The sequence below is a fragment of the Hylaeus volcanicus genome, unplaced genomic scaffold (genome assembly GCF_026283585.1).
Source record: "Hylaeus volcanicus isolate JK05 unplaced genomic scaffold, UHH_iyHylVolc1.0_haploid 12102, whole genome shotgun sequence".
Taxonomy (NCBI): Eukaryota; Metazoa; Arthropoda; class Insecta; order Hymenoptera; family Colletidae; genus Hylaeus; species Hylaeus volcanicus.
In genome coordinates this window covers 56886-76394 of record NW_026533083.1, presented here as the reverse complement: position 1 = coordinate 76394, position 19509 = coordinate 56886, and the positions used below count along the sequence as shown (strand labels likewise).

At 44.8% G+C, this 19509-nt stretch overlaps 1 protein-coding gene across 5 annotated transcripts; it reads left to right on the top strand.

Moving 5' to 3' along the window:
• The first annotated feature begins 335 nt into the window (after positions 1-335).
• Positions 336-13253, top strand: LOC128882581 (GTPase-activating Rap/Ran-GAP domain-like protein 3). 5 transcript variants are annotated; one of them, XM_054134220.1, is made up of 18 exons: positions 3833-4861; positions 6121-6731; positions 7000-7066; positions 7489-7572; positions 7786-7867; positions 8091-8209; positions 8354-8418; positions 8484-8550; positions 8791-8893; positions 9009-9107; positions 9190-9402; positions 9686-9954; positions 10082-10367; positions 10588-11033; positions 11185-11521; positions 11601-11687; positions 11816-12085; positions 12198-13253. In XM_054134220.1, exons 2-18 carry the CDS (start codon positions 6418-6420, stop codon positions 12443-12445), a joined length of 3156 nt encoding a protein of 1051 aa, XP_053990195.1. In that variant the 5' UTR covers positions 3833-4861; positions 6121-6417; the 3' UTR covers positions 12446-13253. The 5 variants fall into 5 exon arrangements, with proteins under 5 accessions (XP_053990198.1, XP_053990195.1, XP_053990196.1 ...); XM_054134221.1 differs by having other exon boundaries at positions 5894-6731; XM_054134223.1 differs by lacking the exons at positions 3833-4861; positions 6121-6731 and adding an exon at positions 336-1743.
• The last annotated feature ends 6256 nt before the right edge of the window (positions 13254-19509 follow it).

Genomic DNA, 19509 nt, shown 5'->3' with positions numbered 1-19509 from the left:
ATTTTGGTAACCTTGTTATTGTCGGTGCAACCATCAACTCGAGACTATCGATCACCGACGCGTGAAACTCGGACCATTTCTTATTAGGGGTAAAAACAAGTGTCGTTACACTTTAATTTCTAGTTATTTTACCTAAAACCTAGCGAATTCTGATACGAAATAGGATGGAATTATTAAAGGTAACGTTTAAAAATACATTTCCTATTCAACGTAGAATGGAATTGCTAAACAATAACGTTTGAAAACAAATTGACTATTCTTAGAGATGGAACTCTTGAAATTTTCTCGAAACTGTTATCGCATATTATGCATCGTTTACGAATTACGCCAATTCAAAGAACCTAGCTCCACCGAGAGCTCGAGAGGAGAAGAAGATTGCCCTTCGAGAAAGTCAAAGTCGTGCGTATGCGCGCTGGCCCGTTCGTGCCTGCTCGAGTGTAACGTCGTAAACTCTGTTTACTCGAGCGCGGGCTAGTGTTGGTAGCGCACGTCCTCGAGCCGACAACGCGACACGTTGATCGTCGCAACTCGAAACAAATCAATTCCCAATCAATTCGGATACGATCGATTCCGAAGGTGCAATTTAAAAGATAGTCTAAAGTCTTACGACTGATTGCGAGGGCCGGACCCCCTCCCTGATTCAAGTTCCGTTTATCTAGCGCGCGAACGCACAAAAGGACGCTCGGTTTCGCTTATTAAAGCAACGACGCCGACGACGGTGCCGTGCCGTGGATCTCGGATCAGTGGAGCATGTAGTTGAAAAGAGGGTTATCGGCCGGGTAAAAAGTCCGATGATCAGGGAAACGTGATGGTGGAGTTGCCAAGGTGCGCCGTTCGTCAGTTATGGTGGGGTTGAGGGCTAGCGCAGTCACTTATGGTTGTCGGTTCATCCGACAGTTCAGTGTCTGTTCGCACGCCAGCTAAAAGGCTCACCAGGATGAGCCTACAGGCGCCTGTCAGGTATCAGGACCTGCACGAACAAGACCAACAGGAGTTTCATTTATGGATCATGTTTGATCGTGTAAAAGCTCGTTTGAGGAGAGAGCTGAAGTAAAGCTGACAGAAAGAAACAAAGGATCTCGAGGGTAGACGTCTGGCTTTCGGAGGATTTCAAGATCTGTTACCGATCAAGTTACCTTCTTTTTTTTTATAATGGTTTCAAGGGTGCCAAAGTTACAACTGGCTGCAGTGGTTCGAAGAATCGCAACTGTGTTGAATTAGTAAAAGGAATTCAAAGATGTCACTGGTTGGGAATATTTGAACGATTGGAAGTTTACAGCAGTTTGAAAGGGTTTCAAAGTGTCAAAGCAACCTGGAACTGTGTTCAAGTGTAGAGAATCGCTCTTGGAGATACTCTGGCTTGTTTGGGGAGGTTTGAGGACGTTGAAAGCTTGTCAGCATGCGCCCACGTGTTGAAAATCATCCTGAACCCGAGTCTAGTGTTGACTAGAGTGTATATGGGCCCTATTGGAGGTTGAGATCTCATCCTGAAAGGATGCAGGAGGTGTCGTTCGGTGTTGGGATCGTTGCTTCGAAGATGAGCTCGCTGAGGAGGTCGACCAACCAGTCGACCAGGGAAGGTACCTCTGGCAGAAGGCACGCCATCACAGGGGTCAACTCGAAGAGCATGAGGAACGTTCTCCACGCCACCACAGCACCTGGTTCTCCTCTTCGACACAGGTCCAAGTACGAGCTGAGAAGCATCAGCTTGGAGGGTACCAAGGTTCTCCCATGGACTGCTCGGTGAGTCCTCTGTCTTATACGGTAAAGACCGGATAAGTGAAAGAAAATCGGGAGCCAAACAGAAAGAGGTATGAGGACGGAAAAAAAGCAGTCGGTAGAAGCGTATCAATCGGTTATTAGGATTATATCGCACTGCTTGCTCGTCGAGCTTTAACGGGGACACCACAGCAGTGCTAGGGATAGTCATCTTGCATTTATCCAGTCGATCCTGTCTTGCACTTATCCAGTCTTTACTGTAGTTAGTTTACTAGCCAGGATTGGATGAGATGAGTGTTGTCGTTTGGTTAGGTTAGTTAATGTGTCCCGGAACGCATTTGTTTCTTTGAATTACATGTCGGACATTCGAGAACGGGCAATTCTAAAAACCAAATTTCTTTTATTACCAAATCAGAAAAAAATACGCAACAAAAAATGTTGTATATTCCAAAGTTCTACAATATCACGTTACAATAAATCCAAATTGAATCGATATATTTGTTGATATTAATTTTGAATTAATATCGAAAGTGTTGGAGCAAATACTATTTTATTTACGATAATTATTCCCTGAGCCCTACGATCTGAAATTCCCCCATGAAACTCGGCCTGTATCCGAACAATCTGTGGATAAACTTTTCCCGTTGGCAATAAAAAAAAAAAAAAAAAAAAAAGAGAAAAAGAGTGTCAGCGTCCGCGCCATCGGTTCGCGAGTAATCCGATAGCAATAACGGGGAACCTGTCGTTTTCTATTTTAATACGAAATCGAGCGACTCCCATGCTCTATCCGGCCTATATCGATCCGGTACCGATAATCGGTGACTATTTGCGATCCAGCGAACGCATAAGGCTTCATTGGCGACGTATCGGATTTTGACGCTCGCCTCTCTTTATAATTAACTCTTTTGCTATCGGGCTAACCAGAGTCTCGACCGTCGGCACCCTTTTGTGCCGCCTGGATCAATTTCGATCATGCTCGACCAAGTAGAAGCGCATCTGTGGACGGCCCGAACGGGACACGGGTGTTAGCAAAGAACCAGGGTAGACGTCGAAGGAATAACAATGCGACGGAATATCGCGAATAACCCCTGCAGCCTGTGGCTTGCGACGGGTTGAGAAGCTTTTAGATAATCGCGACATAACGATGAACACGAAAGAACGAGTCAAGATATTAAGGGGAACCGAGTCGAGGGAATCGTGGACGTTCGAATGCGTCACGTCGGTGCGGGACAAAATGGTGGAGGTTTATATTTTTATTTGAGGAACGGAAAGTTGTTATTTAAACCTAAACGTAAGAGTTGGTTGATCTTGGAAAATTCGTGGGGCTCTCGATAATGAACATTTTTGATTGAAACTTTTTTGCATTGTAAATCTAACGGAACACTATGAAAAATGTATAGAAAGTTTTGCTGTAAAGTGAACAGCTAAGCTTTTGAAAATGTGAGAATGACTTTATTAGAAAGTCGCTAGTGGTGAACTTGACAAAAATTTGAAAGAAATCACAACTCCTGATTGGGTAAACAAAAATACCTCGACAATCGGTTACCTTTGATACATAATGTATATGGGCAGAATAAACGCGAGAGAACTAGACCGTTTCCGATTACTTTGTCCTGGAAACGTATCGAGAATTGCGTCATCTCGATGGCCTCGCATCCGTGGCCATGATGTACACGTGTTCGACCTTGTAAATACATAACCAAACACGTTAGGCTAAATAACGATTCATCTTTCGTACAATCCCATTCCGAGTAATCAAAAAAATAACAATTCTAGAGTTGCCGCACTGTTGCTTGTTGCTCGTTGCTCGATGCTTATCTATAGATTGATTTCGATCTTGCCGCATGTCCTATTTTAGTTTAGTAGGTGAAAATGTCAACAGAGGGCAGCGAACGTGTCGGTAAAAGAAGATGGACTAGACTCAATGGGTAATTGAATGCTGTTAAATTGGTTATTATCGGCAGGGGATACTCGAGAACCTTGTTACCATCGTTATCGATTCAGCTTGGAACGAAACAGGAGCGTTGTCCGTTAAAAGAAGGGACGGAAAATTAATTATTTCTTTTGGGGGGAAAAATGAAAATCAGTGTCGTAGACAATTAATACAAGTGTAATAGTAGATTCAAAGTAACAAATATATATATATTTCTGTCAGTATAAATTCCAAAAGAATGCTCTAGGATTAGAGCCTCGACGATTAGATGCTGGACACGTGTGTTTTATTGAAAAACAAAACCCCTGATGGCCACCAAATCGATTAGAAAACAAATGTTCCATATAGTTTCGGTGTGCGGCACTGTCTTATTCTAAAAAAATATATTATTTCTAAAAAGTCCGTCAAGGGTCGCACTTGTGTATAAAGCCCAAAATTCAGTAAAGAGTGTTCCCAGACTGTGAGACCCAGAGACGCCCTGGGCGCCAGATTGGGTACGGTCCTGGGGTCGAAGGGTGGAAGGAGACGCGAGACGAGTCCAAGTTGGAAGGATAGCGTTGCTGTAAGACAGAAAAACGTAGAGGAACCACGGTTACGGCGGCTGGCGGGGAATGAGGAGGAGGAGGAGGGGGTGGAGGGGTGGTGGTGATGGCGGTAGGACAGGAGGTCACGAGGGGGTGGGAAAGAGAGCCAATGAGCTCGACGTCGCGGCGCCAGTCGTCGAGTCGCCGTGTTACTACCAGTACTTGCTCCCTCGCGTCCTCGTTCCAAAGGGTCGTGTCCTGCCACCCCGTCAGTAGGGGTTGCAGACCCGAGGCATACCCATCGGTCGTTGTTCCTTCTCGTAAATCGATTCCCTCGATCTTCGAGATCAATCACTCGTAAACAGACGGAGGGTCGTGCGTTGGAGGAAACTCCTCGTTTAATTCTTCTCCTCTTGGTTTCTTTTTTTGTTTTTGTTTTTTTCTTTTTTAACGGTTCGTATGGTGCTTTTTTTTTTGTTTTTTCATCAATCGGGGTCGCGGTCCGGACACGACCTGCACCAGGACACGGTGGCTGGTGTCTTTCCCTCGGATCGATCGTTTGTTGCTGTTTTGTTTGATAAAGGATTGAAGGATGATTGGAGCCTGGGTGAAAAACTAGCCCTTCCGGAGGGATGCTCGACGGTGAAGTTGGTGGATCTTGCTCGAGACGGGATGCCGTAAGAGGGTGCGCGTTGTTCAAAATTTAGTGATTATAAACTAGAAACATTTTTGAGAACTTGATTCGTTATTTATTTATTAAAATAGCCAGAGTCCCCGAGTATACGTACAATCGGTCCAATAAATGTTTGTACCATCGATGTCCGTTACACAAATTTGTCTAAATTAAATGGTGAGTTTAACGTTTCCAAATAAATATGTACATTAGGATGGTTCTTGTAAATCAAATTTTTAAGTATACGTACGGTCAGTCGCACAGGTTTTCTTTCTCCTCTATCCATTAGTAACATTTTCCTAAATTAAATAATAGATTGAAATGCTTCGAAATAAACATGGCCATCAGGCTGCTCCTTACTGTAACTATGTTTTATCAATAAACCAACAAATGTGAATTTTTTCTCTAAGAGATGGGAACGTTTATTAAAATTCTCTGGATCAGTTGGTCGTATTAATTAGGTGCTCGAAATATCATAAGTGGACGTCGGCGTCGTACATTTTAAGGACGATGAAAACAGCTCGATATCGATGCTCTCGAGTAAATTATCGCCCGCATCAGTTTCTCACCGGCTGATAAATGAGGGTGACGGAAACTGTAACCACGCCGAACAAAGGGCATTGTATTCTCCACCCCCTTCTTCCCCCATTTTTTAACTTCTTTCGCAGAAGACAAAAAGCGCTGTCGGAAAAGCGGCAGGGGGTTGAAAGGAAAAAATTACGAGGGTGTGCACACTTTGCACAAATAGACACACACACACACACACACACACATAAATGGTAACAAAGAAATAAGAGAGTGCCGGTTAAAGTTCAAACGTAATAGGATCCCACCATTTCTTTTTTCATTCTTCAGTGGAACAGGAGAGAGAAACCAAGAGATAAGTTATACTCGAGGTCTTGTTTCTTTCTTTAGTTATGTGGAAAAGCTTACGAACTCTGGCAATTTCGATGAATAAATCTTAGTCGAATAAGTTTACACTCGTTAATAATGTTTTTTAAATAATATAAAGAGGCTAGCAGCACTTGTCTTCCTTTATTTTAGCAGACAAACATGACCTCATAAGTGACTGATTTTCAAGCATCTTCGAGCAAAAGGAAATGTTTCAATTCCAAATGTAAACAAGTTTCTGCAAACGTAAAATTGTACAAGATTACTTGTTTGTACGTAATTCAGTGAGAGAAAGTCGAGAAAAGCTGGCTTTACGACTAATCGTTAACTTTGATTCTTCTTCTTATGGCCATGTTCTTCTCATTGGACGTTTGTTAAAGATACAAAGGGATGAAACCGGCAAATTACAGAGCCAGGCTCGACTCGGTACACCATAATCAGTGTCTAATGAACGTCTTGTTCCCCGAGCCGTTTGGTTGCGTCCCTTAACCCTCTGAAGCCCTGAGCCCTGAAGATCAGCCGTCACCGTCGGTGTCGTCCATCGAATTTCTAAAGGAACTAAAGGTCGTCGACTAGGGCACCCAGACTCCCTCCAAAGAAATGGCGCCGCATGTTTAACGTCGCGTCGCGTCGAGTCGGCTCGAATTTGATCCGAGAGGAAAGGTGACTCCGTGAAGATGTTGTGTTTGGATATGAAGCTGGTCTCGCGGCTGCGAGGGGTTTCGCTGACTAGCGGCTCCTCCACAAGCGTGTCACCGCTCTCCTCGACGTCGACCTCGACCTCATCGACGACCACTGGCGCGGAGAAGTGGAAACGTAGCAAGGGTAGGAGGGAGAGCGCTGGGAACTCGTTGACGGAAAGCGACAGCGACGAGGAGATGGCGTCTATTGGTCAGGACTTGATACGCAGGAACAGGTCCAGATCGGTGTGCGTCTCTGCGCTACCGTCCAGCCAGTTGAAGCACCTTCACAGGAGGGCCAGCCATCACGTGTAGGTTGTAGGAAGATGTAGATATAGGAAGCTACAGACTCGGTAGACTCATGCATCTCACAATCAGTTGGAGTTGTTCGTGCAGTGAGAGTCACGTAGCAGGTTTTCCTCCAAGTAAACAAAAATATGGGCTTGGCTCTGGTTAGGACTGGGTTGCTATACAAAATATACATCAACTGTATGTGCTCGTGACTCGTACCTAAATAAACAAACAAACATCAAACTATGTAGAAACTTTCTTTACGCTGTGAAATGTATTTTTCTCCAGGTCCAGCACCGATACCATCTCTAGGAGAGGAGTTCTGTCCAGGAGATACTATGGCAGCGTGGAGATGGTGAGTGTATTCTCGCACGTGGTGGTGCCGTTCCCTCCCGTACGATTGCGTCTTCTTATGTCACGTTTTCCCTGTCGTACACCTCCGGCTCCAAAACCTTCGAAATGTATTTCTATAGCTTGTACTACGCGCCTACGAAACTAATTACCTTGAGAATCTTCTATTCTATTCATTGGAAACATCGAAAAGCACGTTACCGCAAACCTGTGCGGCGTTTCGAGCTCTCTGCATCATCCGTTGAGCAAAAAAGATAGAGCGCGGCTAGAAACAAGAAAAGTTCGTTGCTGAAGAGGAAGGGGAGTCAGGTTCCTGCACTCCGTGCTTAAACGGAGGCACTCTGAAACTGGAGCACGGTCGCACCACAGACATCCGCGTACCTACTAATACTAATACTAATGTGTCCGTTCCACGTCGCTTTTTAGCTACCGCAGATCGAGCAAGACGGCTCGGATAATGGCAGGCGATTTCGAGTGGAGAATGGCGATTCCCCTGGCGAGAAAGAGGAAGTAAGAAACCGTCTAATTGCCTCCCGTTGCATCTTCAATTTAATCATTGCCCCCCCTTGCAATTTCAATCGCGTATGTACGATCATTTTTTGTTGCTATTTTGTATTTGTTGGATGGACGACTCCGTATCAAGTATCAACCCTTCGTACATTCACTGCGTTATTTATCAAGTCAGATTATTTCGTTGGAACTGATTAACAAACTTGTACTCAGATGTTCGGCTCGCCCAGCACGCCGATATTGGAAAATCCCGAGTATCAAACGCGATGGTACTTCAAATACTTTCTGGGGAAACGTAAGTAGAGCGCACTCGAGTGTTTGTACGAATTTCAGTTGAGAGGCTCGTTAGACAACGAAAACAATGGATATTTTTATATTCTTATACAGTTTATGCCCATGTACGCCCATTTATTATATTTCAGTAGATTCTCGTGCGGTGTGGCCTACAATGATATATAAATTATATTAGAATATAATTAATATACAAAATTGTTTCTACGCTGCAATATTTTACTCAGTGCATCAAAACTACGTTGCTGCGGATCAAGAGAGGAATCCCCTGTTCTTATCAGTGGCGACCAGCGAGATAAGCGACCAAAGCGTGCCGCATTACAGGGTCATTCTGTGGAGAAAAACTGTAAGTGCGCGTAAAACTGAAAGTTTATTTTCCTAAACCTTACATTTTCTCTTACGTTTTCTCTTACATTTTTTCTGTCTTTTCCGCGATATTTAATTGATGAAATCTTCAAGTATTACGTAAACAAAAGAGCACTATATTTAGGGGGCCCAGAGGATATCTCTGCCGTATTCTGCAAACAAAACTCTGACAATCAGGCAAATCTTGAGGTAAATGTCTATTAAAAGTGGCCCATGATCAGTATTCGGTGTGATCCACAAAATTCAAATTTCAGCAACTTCTTCGGGCTGGAGAAGCTCGACAAGGCGCCACGCGAGGTCTTCTCGCCAGAGATACAGAAAGTGAGTATTTCTTTAGCGTTTTTTGCCATGAAAATGATCAAGGTGCGCTGTCTAATAATTGCAGATAATATTTTTGTACACTAAGCGGTAATACCAGCCACAGTAAAGACTGGGTTAAATATGCAAGAAAATCGGGACCCAAACGTTCCATTTATCCAGTCGAGCTTTCTATTCTGTGTTTACATTTGAAAATTGTATGTTTATGATTTTTCTCCAACAAACAATATCTCGACGTTGCAGGACTTGCTGCTATTGGAGGAACAAGAGGGCTCGGTGAATTTCAAATTCGGCGTCATCTACGCCAAAAAAGGACAAATCACCGACGACGAGATGCTCTCTAATGGTAAGTCGATTAAAAATTGAACTTTAAAGCTTACCACGACGCGACGACGATTAGAACAACTTTTAGATTACATGTTGGTAAGCTTACTACCGACTTGAAAGTGTCTCGTTTCCAGAGAAGGGTAGTCCAGGTTTCGAGAGCTTTCTGGAGATCCTGGGCGAGAGGATACAGCTGAAAAACTGGGACAAATATCGAGGAGGCTTGGACGTGAAAGGTACTCGTATAGATTTTATTAAAATACCACCTGTTCGTTAAGGGTCACTTACACGTGTCGCGTTCCATAAAACAATGTCCAGGTGACATGACAGGGAAGGAGAGCTATTACACCGTATATGCAGGCCACGAAGTTATGTACCACGTGAGCACGATGCTTCCTTACTCCAAAGACAACCCGCAACAATTAGAAAGAAAGCGTCACATCGGCAACGACATAGTAAACATCGTCTACACGGACGACCCCGACGCCATCGACGTTTTCAACCCTAATTGCATCAGGAGCCAATTTACGCGTGAGTCGAGCCCGAATTAATATGCTCGCCTAATTAAAATCTACGACGCGTGTCCTTTAACCAGTCAGCTATGTCACGGCGAGTATACTCGTCATGCGTAATAAAATGATTTTTCGACAAAAAAATATAACCGACACGGATAAATATTAAAATATCGCTAAAAACTATGAAATACTGTCTGACAACGAGTAGGTTTGTGATAGTAAATCAACTAATAAATCAACTAATTTATTTACCTTGAAGATTAGCACACGTAATATGCAGCAAGATATATGTATTTCAGACGTGTTCGCTGTGGTAACAACGGAGGAGAAGAAAGGCTGGCGCGTGGCCCTCTACTGCGACGAGAGCGTTCCCTTGTTCGGTCCCAGCCTGCCCTGTCCGCCCGTCTTCGAGGACCCCTACACCCTGCGGGAGTTTCTGCTGGTGAAGCTGATAAACGGCGAGAAGGCCACGTTCAACACTCCAACGTTCTCGCGGAAGCGCGAAAGGACGCTGGACGCTCTCCTGCGGGACATGTACCAGGAGCACACGCAGGAGGGCAAGGGCAACGTAAGTTTGTACACAACGCGTGGCTAGAGTTTCCCTCCGCAAACACCTCGAACCTCGCATAGAACCTCACCTCAGTGTTTACCCTCTCCCCACCCCGTGGAAAAGAAAATTAATCAAATTTTCGCAGAGCATGTTAAACCGACGAGCTTTGTCGGATGTGGTGGAGGCTCCAGGTCGACGTCGCGAGGAAACGCGCGCTGTGGAGATGGTGCGCGTAGGCCAGGCTGTGAAGCTGGAGGCCATCGTTAGAGGACTTGCCCCCACCTCCCTGGCTACTGCTGGTCCCTTGAAGCCGAGACCCTGGGAGCCCAGGTGCATATACCCCGACTTCCCCCACGAGGTCGTCTGTGGAGACGTCTGGTTGGACAACAAGATCGTCCTCGCTACGGAGAACGGAACATTTTTGATAGAAGGTAACGGTCGGTTTATTCTATGGCGAATAAGGGCGCTTGGCTCGACGGACTAAAATGGCCGATTCCCGACCCTCGTTTTCTTATCATTCTTTTTCTTTCTTTGGTCGAGTCCTTTCATCGCGCTATCCTTCGCCACGTGCTTGACGCCTGGTTTCGCCTTTGCTTCAATTTTATCTCAACCTGAACCTGAAGACACTGTCAGCTTCCGTTGGCATTTCAGACAGCCTGTCCCACCGCCTGATCTTCGACGAGTCCGTGCAAATCAAACAGCTGAACGTGGTGGAGCAGCACGGGATCCTGCTGTTCCGCGCGGTGGACAAGGGCAGGGAGAGCAACGTCTACGTGTTTCGCTTACGGGAGTTTGAAAACAACGCTACCAATAGATCTGCGGAGGTGTTGAACGAACGCGAGGACGACCAGGACTGCGAGGACAACGCCTACGAGGATGACGTGGACGACGACGCGTACGAGAGCGAGGATAACGACTGCGACAATTTCACTCGAGCCACTGCGAAATTTAAACCTGTAATTCGTCCACGCGGTAGGGCTCGAGTACGTCCTCTGGCTGTAAGAGGTCGAGCGCACATAAAGGAAAGGAAGCTACCTCGGTCGCGTGGCTGTCATTTGTATACCACTACTATGCCAGGGGGTTCCCATCTGCGTATGGTGAATATCAAGGATTCTTGGCTCAAATATTACTCGAATTGTCGCTATTCTAGACAGGGCCAACTCCTACAGTTCCACGCCTAGAATCACTCTATAATTGAATAGTCACTCGAAATCTGCTTTTGCATTCTTACAATGTAATTGTTTACAGTGTGTGGCGGTTGGTCGCCGCCTGACGGTGCTCCAATGGAAGCACAGTGCTGCTTGGACAGCCTGGTGCTCTGCTGCAGACACAGACACAGTGGATGGATTCGTGTTGCTGAAGGAGTTGAACGCGAGCGAGACCCCCTCGCTGTTGACCATGACAGAAAGCACGGATTCCATCAATGAGTGGACGCTCTGCTGCGGCATTAGGCACCATTTTGAATTGATATCCGCGACAGGGAGCACGAGGACTCTTCACATAGAGGGGACCCCCAAACCCCACCTGGTGGCTGCTTTGGATCTCTGCGAGGACGAGGAACCAGAGTTACTGCTTTGTTACAACAGTAAGCGACAGATTTCCTTAAAAGTAGAATGTACGAGTTTCGGTGATGATTCTTGAGCTTGTATGCTTGCGATTTCCAGACATGTGCCACTTTCAAAAGCTGCTGGACGAGAGTACAGCGCCCACAGAGTTCGACTTCAACTGGAACTCTGTGCCAGCAGCCATAGGTAAACCAGCTGTAGTCAACCTACTTGGGCCTCTAGCAGCTAGCCAATCTAGCAATCTAGCAATCTAGCAATCTAGCAATCTAGTCAAGGTTAAAAGATTCGACAAAAATTAATTTTCAATTTTTCAGCTTGTGCCTTTCCCTACGTGATCGCCTTCACCAACGACACAATGGAGATCCGGTTGATAATCAACGGGAACCTGGTGCACACGATGACAATGCCAAACCTGAATCTGATCACGTCCAAGCAGGACATTTACTTCGCGACGACGGCGCCAGAGTTCCTGCCAGGAAAGTGCGAGAGGATTCGACTCGACGCGAAGCCTGTGGACAAGGAGGAACCCGTCGCCAGTCCTCCATCCTTCTCTCAGTCTTCGTCTTCCCGATCCAACTCGCAAAGTACGTAGACTAGTCAACATAAAAATGTTGAGAGAATTCGAACAAGAGTCTCATCTTGTTGAACAAAGATGAAGAGTCAACCATGGATGTGTCCCTTGTGTATGCTTTACAGGCAGCCAGAACGATTGGAAACCGATAAGAATCTACCAGATACCGCTGCAAACGTTATCGAGGAGTACTCTGTCGACCTGTGCACAGAGGAGGTGCCCCAGTCCAGCAGAACCGGAAGTGATCTCGGCGCCACCAACGACAGACAGGAGTTTCTTAACTGTGGAGCCTCACAGGGCGTTGAGTAGGTCCTGCAGCAGCAGTCCAACACCTACACCCACGACTCTGATGCCAACGCAGCTGAGGAAATAGTTTGGATTAGTTGTAGGTCGAGAACCTAACAAGTATCTAGCTTAAAGGAGGGGGCCTCCTCTTGGCTCTTTCTAGACACGTCCGTCTGGATTAATTTGTTGGTAAAGGTTTGCAGATTGCAGGTACCTGACGCTTGTGCCTCGGTAGGATCAACGGATACACCAGCTGATTCGAACGTGTATCCGCGCGATACCGTGCGTTAAACGTAGCTAGATTTACTGCCGTTCCAACAGTCACTGACAGATATTCGCTGTAGATGCAATTGTATGCGCAACAAGTGACCTTGGCGTTTTTAAAATGGAAAGACTGTTGCGTTAAATGCGAAGGAAAGCATCGACGCACTCGTTTTCTTCGTAAATGAGCCCGCCAATGCTTTGTTTACTCGCTGTGATTCGTTTCTTGAACAAAGACCCGAAATGCTAATTAAATTCGAACACCGGATGATCGTTGGTCGCAACGAGGACGGAGAATAGGGGAGATTCTTGTAGGTAGGAATAATAATGGAGGAGAGGGAACGATGCAAGCTCGATTATTTATTACAAGTTACTTCTATTGGGCTGTGCTGCGTATACCTGCAATTATTTTTAACAGAATCGTAGCCACGTCGATGGTCTCGTGTTAATTACTTCAGCAACTGCGCGTGTACATATGATTAATAAAGGTATATGCCACCATCGCGGTTCTGCTGCAGAGTTGCTCACGTTAACCACCGATCTACCGTGTTTCATTAACGAGTTGTTCAGTTTCTACGTGTATGTATCCATTGCAAATAAAAGAAGAATACAGCAAGGCTGCGTTATTAAGTCGATATGATGAATATATTTTCATTTAGGTCTTGCGACGAGTTATAAAATCGTATTCAAACTTACCAAGTTTCTTCCTCACCCTTGTTATCGACTAGCGATAACAAAATATTGCAGTGGTAAAAAGGTAATTAATACGTTACCGACTAATGGCGTTTGGTCACGTAACAAAATTTAATTATATTTTTATTTCGATCATTAATAGCGGCCTCCCGCGGTTTCACCCTCGTGGAATACTATTTATCTTATGCCGTTTCCGTTCGACTGACAGTTGAACCACGTGAACCTTCGTGTACCAATCAATGGCTGTCTTTTTTTTTCCGTAACAAGATGTTTCAATAGATATTTCTGATTCTTTATTTACAAATATTGAGATTTCGAACCGAAACCTTATTTTTATCAAAATAAAATACAGCCCATGTCCTTCCTCGAAATGCAATTTATCTCCTTGCCTAATTTTATCGAAATCTGTTCAACGATTTAGATATGAAAAGGTAACAAACAGAGTTTGTTTTGCATTTACGATATTAATATGGATTTTGTAATTTAATATTGAACAAATAAGAAAAGTTGCCACGGCAAAAAGTTGATTAACAGGCCCCCGATCGGTAATCATTAAAAACTATCAAAATCGTTCCCTCTGCGAGGCCCCCCACTCCAACTAAAGAAAAACTAGCCTGAATAATCGTCAACTACTCTGGCTAATCGAGTGTTTAAAACAGCCCGGGAACCCTACAGCATTTCCTTTTTGGAATATCTTTCAAGGTACGATGAATTTCAAACGAATCTCATTGGAATTCGTTATATGTACATCGAGACGCGCGCCATTGGCGGCCATCTGGTGTCGATGCACTGTACTACAGGCACGGCAGGCGTAGAAAGAGTGAGAGGGAGACACAGGTACGAGACGAGGTTGTGGTGTGAGGTAGCCACCAGTCAACGGCGGAGACGGAGACGGAGACGGAGACGGAGACAGAGACGAAGACAGAGACAGAGACAGAGAGTCCGAGGTAGCCCGTGCCCCGTGCGCCCGTGCCTGTAGCCTGTAGCTGCCCGTGGCTTGTTGTAACTCGTTGTAACGTGACGCGAAGGTGTGCCAAGCTCTTTCGGGTGCCTGTTACTCCGTCCGAAGACGCCCGATCGCGGGTCCCCCGTAGTGTCGCGTATCGAGTGCGTCGATAGTGTTTTGTGGTCTATCGTCCTCGTGCGCCTGCTAAAAAACTGTACCAGCAACGCACATCGCCGTGGAAAACTGTCAGGAGTGTCCCAGACGCTGGCAACGCAAACCACTCGTGGGATCCTCGTCGTGGTGGTCGAGTCGAAGAGAGCATAAGGTGAGAAAGGAGGCTTATTAAAAAAAATACGAAACGAATGTAACGCGCGGAACAAACTGGAAGTTACAGTTGAGCTGCGCGTACGGGAGGTTATGTTTCCCGATGACCCCTCGACTCGCTCCTCCTTTTCCTCGTTATCCCCTTTCCTTTCCTCGCTCTCTTTCCCCTCCGCCTCCCACTTCTCCTTGTCTCCCCCTTTTTCTTGGCGCTCGCGAGCGTTTTGCTCACCGATGAAAAACCGTTTTTCGACAGCGACAACTGGATCGAGGAATTTTGACCGCTCCGATCGATCGACAATCGATCGAATACTTTTGTCCCTCTCCCTCTTTCTCTTTCTCTTTCTCTTTCTCGTTCGCTCGCGCACGGACGTGTTCCGCTTCTTTCCTGAAAGAGCGTGTCGTAGCCTTTCTCGCGGTAACGAGTTTCGTAACCTCCCTCGATACAAGAGTCACGAACTATCAGCTGTCAGCCTCAGTTGTACCACCTGTCCGAAACTCTCCCCCTTACCGCCGAACCCGCCTCTTCCTCCTCCCCCCATCGCCCCCCTTGCAACGTGTCTACTCTTCCCCGCGAATTTTTGGCATCGTTTCTGCTCTACAGACACAAAGAAACGTGCCTGATCGAAGCATGCTAGCCCGAGAGCCGGACAGTCATGTTGATATTTCGGCGCGCAGGCTTTCTGGCTTGACAGCGTGACCGGCCTTGAGCCCCTCCGCGTCCCCCCCCTTGCACCCTTCACCTCCATCCCTACCATCGGACGTGATACGTACGATATACGCGCTGCAAATCAGCGCCCCTCAACGCGAGATTCTTGCGCCTGGGAGATTTTCTTCGGCTTCTTTCTCTCGCGCTCTACGTATGAACGTTTGCCGCTCGAACGTGAAACTTACTTCCTGAATTTTATTTTTCTACAGCTTTATCGTGCCTCTGAATGTGTCAGAAATGAAGGACATTCGGGATATTAGTGTAAGTTAGTGTCCTTTATGTACATGTAGAGACTGGCGACGAGGGTTGAAACCACTCGATGATGTTTCATCCAGCGAGGGGCGAGGGGCAGTTTTAACCCTTGGACTTGTATCGAATTATTAATTTCCTTAGATTTCCAACGAAATATTTCTTGTGATTTTGTACAAGCATATTTGTTCACGCAGGTGAAATTGTAGGCTTGTTTGGTTGGTCTATCCGCTTGCAACGATGAATGAACTGCATTCCCGTCGGTACGTTATCCTAGCGTTATCGAATCGAAGGTCGAACGTGGACGCGTTGACGCGTTATCTGCGATCAAGGAATTTGAAACTAACCGAAAGTTCGATATTTCACCTGGAAAACGAATTTATGTCGTTTGAATTCGAGTCGATCTAGGGAGTCCAAGGTTGAAATGTAGAGTAGCAGTCGGAAGTTGGAAGAATCTAGGCTTATTTTATCGTTGTAAACAAGCATAGAAACAGCTCGAACGGAAAAGACGGTGACTCGAGAAATACAAAAACGCGAGGAGGAGGGAAATAGAATGAGTGGGGAAAATCGCGCTCGAGGCTGGCTGTTACAGAAAAAAGGAAACGGGATCGAATGGGATGGTACGTTAGCCTGTAGCGGTATACGCGAACACGGCTCGTAATGACGTTATTGACACGACATTGAGGCCTGATATTTTCTTGGATACGCTTCTCGTTGTAACGGGAAAATTGAATTCATGAAACAGGACGAAAATAACCGCGCGATACTGGAACAATTAGCTAGTTTCTCCCCAATTTGGTTACAGTGACATTAAAAAAGCCATTAAAATAGTCCAACAAATTTCCATTCTTGTTTCAATTTATTTTGTTTAAGTGGCATGTTTAAGAACATATCGTTAAGGATTAAAGGAGAAATAGGAATTTCGACTCAAATACTTTAACACTTACCGACCGGTAATTGTTTCGCTAAGACAACTAATGCTCCCATTATACATATTATAATCCCATTAATTATGAAACATTATATAAATACTAACGAAAATACAACTCTAATACATAAAATAAACATCCCAACATTCCCAAAATCAAAGCTATTATCAAATTTAATTACATATCAGACGACACCAGTCGGTAAATGTTAATATTCCAAAGTTGGTCATGGAGTTTGCATAACCTTAAAAAATGGTTTGGATAGGTGTAAAAAAAATGTTGAAAAGTTTCCAACGCAAAAGATCGTTTGAAAAATTGATTGCTACACCACCAGGAGCATGGAAGGTAACGATTACTTAGAGTTTGTAGATACTGAGCGAAATATGCAGGTAAAAGCGAGGGTCTGTACACGACACTGGCTCTCGTGGAAATCACTACTTGAGATTGCGCAAGTTTCTTGATCTTATCATGACCGCAAAATGTATACATTACACGTGCACACCAGCAGCACGCGTCTACGTAGACGAAACGATGTTCAAGTACGCAGGCTATGTAGAAAACTTGGGAAATGTAATTAATAGGATTAGAGGATTTTGGGAAATCAGTGTGTAAACTTAACAAAAGCAGAGATTGCTCGTGGTTGTTACAAAACTTGCTCGTTCCTCGTGTTTCATTTGGTCTTTGTATTGGTTTTTTAGATTGTCTTCGAGTAATTGGATGTAATCGTCACAAATGTCGACATTTACGTTGTAGATTAACGTGTATACTTGAGGATGGTGGACAAGGATTTCATGAAATTTCATAGTTTAAAGAAACGATCCAGAGAGAGGAACATTATTCTTATCGTAGTAAACATACACTTTGATAGAAATCAAGGATGATATCGCACATGTATGTGGCATCGTTGTATACACATTCTTAACACAATTACGTTATTATTAGTTACGTTTATTAGTTTTGAAAGATTTTGCTACAGAAAGCAGATGAAAATGATCTCTCGTGACTCCACATGTTTTCACCACAGATGTTGATAGAAAAAGGATCGCGAGAAGGAATTATATTATAAGAAGTCTTACGTGCATATTTGGAATGCGTATACTTTAATGAATTATCCCATAATGGGAAAGAAGATATTGGAATACAATTCTTACTTGGCTCCATTATTGTCATCGATTACAAATAATACTCTGCCAAGGAAAACACAAAAACACAAAAAGAACCCACGGAAGAACACGTATACGTGTATGCTTTAATGAATTATTTCACAATGATTGCTGGAATAAGATATTCGAATGACCTTTTGCTTGAGTTTGTTTTTTTTGCATATGCGCGACACACGGCAAGACAAAAACAGTAACGCGATATGACAATGTGCGCATAGAATGCAACGTAAATAACTGCACGAGCACACATGTGCGCATTGCAGAATTCTATGTCGCGCGAATGTCTCCGGTCGTGCATATGCAGTCCCACACCCTGCACGTGAAAAGAGAGGAGAGAAAAAAAAAGAGGAGAGAAAGAGTGCGGTACTGGAAACTCCCTAGATCCTTGAGACACGGATAGGCCTAGTGCGACTTATGAATATTGATGAACCTTTCTCGACGTACTGACCTGGCCGCACCTCGATCGTTCATTGCTACTCGACGACGATCTTCCTCCTGGCCACTTTTGAATTTACTTTTCTAAACTCGTCCTGTCCTGGTACTCGTTATCCATGTTTACCAAATCTGCGGATGCGCGGATGTCCAAGTTGAACGCCACAGGAGCTTGAATTTCTTTTGGAATTAATTATCAGAGAATTAAAGTAGCTTTCAATTCGTGATTTCAACTGTTGTGCATGAAAAGTAAGTGTATTAGGCGCAGAAATTAATTTTCTGCGGTTAATTCAATAATGCTTTGCATTCGATGGGCTCGTAACCGTAGTTTGATTAGAAATATGTACGAGTCGTTTTGTTGCATTAGAGTACCTGATGGGCGTTAGATCATTGTACCAGCAGAGATAACTGACTTACCGTTCAAACGTCCTACATTTCCAGCAGAGAACGCTGTTTTATCGACAAGTGTTGTCCATTACCAGCAGACAGGATCTCTTTATCGACCGATCTGAACCTTCATCCTGAATCCATCCTCCATTACAATGGACCTGATGCACATCCTTCGTGTAAGTCTCAACTCTCTGATGGTAATTGGAACGTTCGGCAATGCATACAATATATCTGTAAAAAGTGTAGTAAATTTTGTCTTTTGGCATCCTTTAATTCGAAAACATTTCAGATAGGGAAAGTTTTGCATTCTCTCAGGGCCCCGCGGGGCTATACGCTACTGAAGCGCATTCATATCGACGGTCCTTTCGAACAGAAAAATCGACATCGCTGACGTCGTGCGTGTTTGCAGTATCGCGAACTCTGGGAAGTCGCTAGTGTGGAGTTGGTACAAGAAAACGTATACACGCTCAGGGCCGACTCACCGCGTGCGCGTGGAACTCGGTTCCCGTTTTAAAAAAATATCTCGAGCTGCATTCTAAGGCTGCGCACAGATCTATGCATAGCGAAACAAACCCACCTGGGCCGACATTGAAGTCTATCTAGCTCCTCCAGACCCTGAGGAACGTTGACAGTTGTTCATCTCGTAGCTGAAACTTGGGCGAGAGCTTCCGCGTCTTCGGCTAGTCTTGTATTTCGACTGCCAAGCTTTCTTTCTCATTTTTTCCATTGGAATCTCTTTCATTATCTTTGTTTGCGATACGTGTCGACCATGTTGGCCGCGCCATCTTGAATTTCACAATTCTGAATAAGTTGTCATTAAATTCTGAATTCTTAAATAACCAAATTTTAAAAAGCCAAAAATCCTTCCGCGCTGTCGATGCGTCGCGTATTTTCTTATTTTTTCCGCGACCAGACTTGCACCTTGGTTGAATATGCGTAGGTATTCGATGGAAGCTCTCCTTGTCTCTCGTTGCATACACGCGTACGAAAAATAGTGGCTTTGACGTGGAGTCAGTGTTTCTCTCTCTCTCTCTCTCTCTCTCTCTCTCTCTCTCTCTC

Excerpts from the sequence above, each read along its gene's own strand:
- LOC128882581 (XM_054134220.1), top strand. The coding sequence starts at position 6,418 with ATGTTGTGTTTGGATATGAAGCTGGTCTCGCGGCTGCGAGGGGTTTCG. Across the intron at positions 9,955-10,081 it reads CGCAGGAGGGCAAGGGCAAC|AGCATGTTAAACCGACGAGC; the intron begins GTAAGTTTGTAC and ends AAATTTTCGCAG. Across the intron at positions 12,086-12,197 it reads TTCCCGATCCAACTCGCAAA|GCAGCCAGAACGATTGGAAA; the intron begins GTACGTAGACTA and ends TATGCTTTACAG.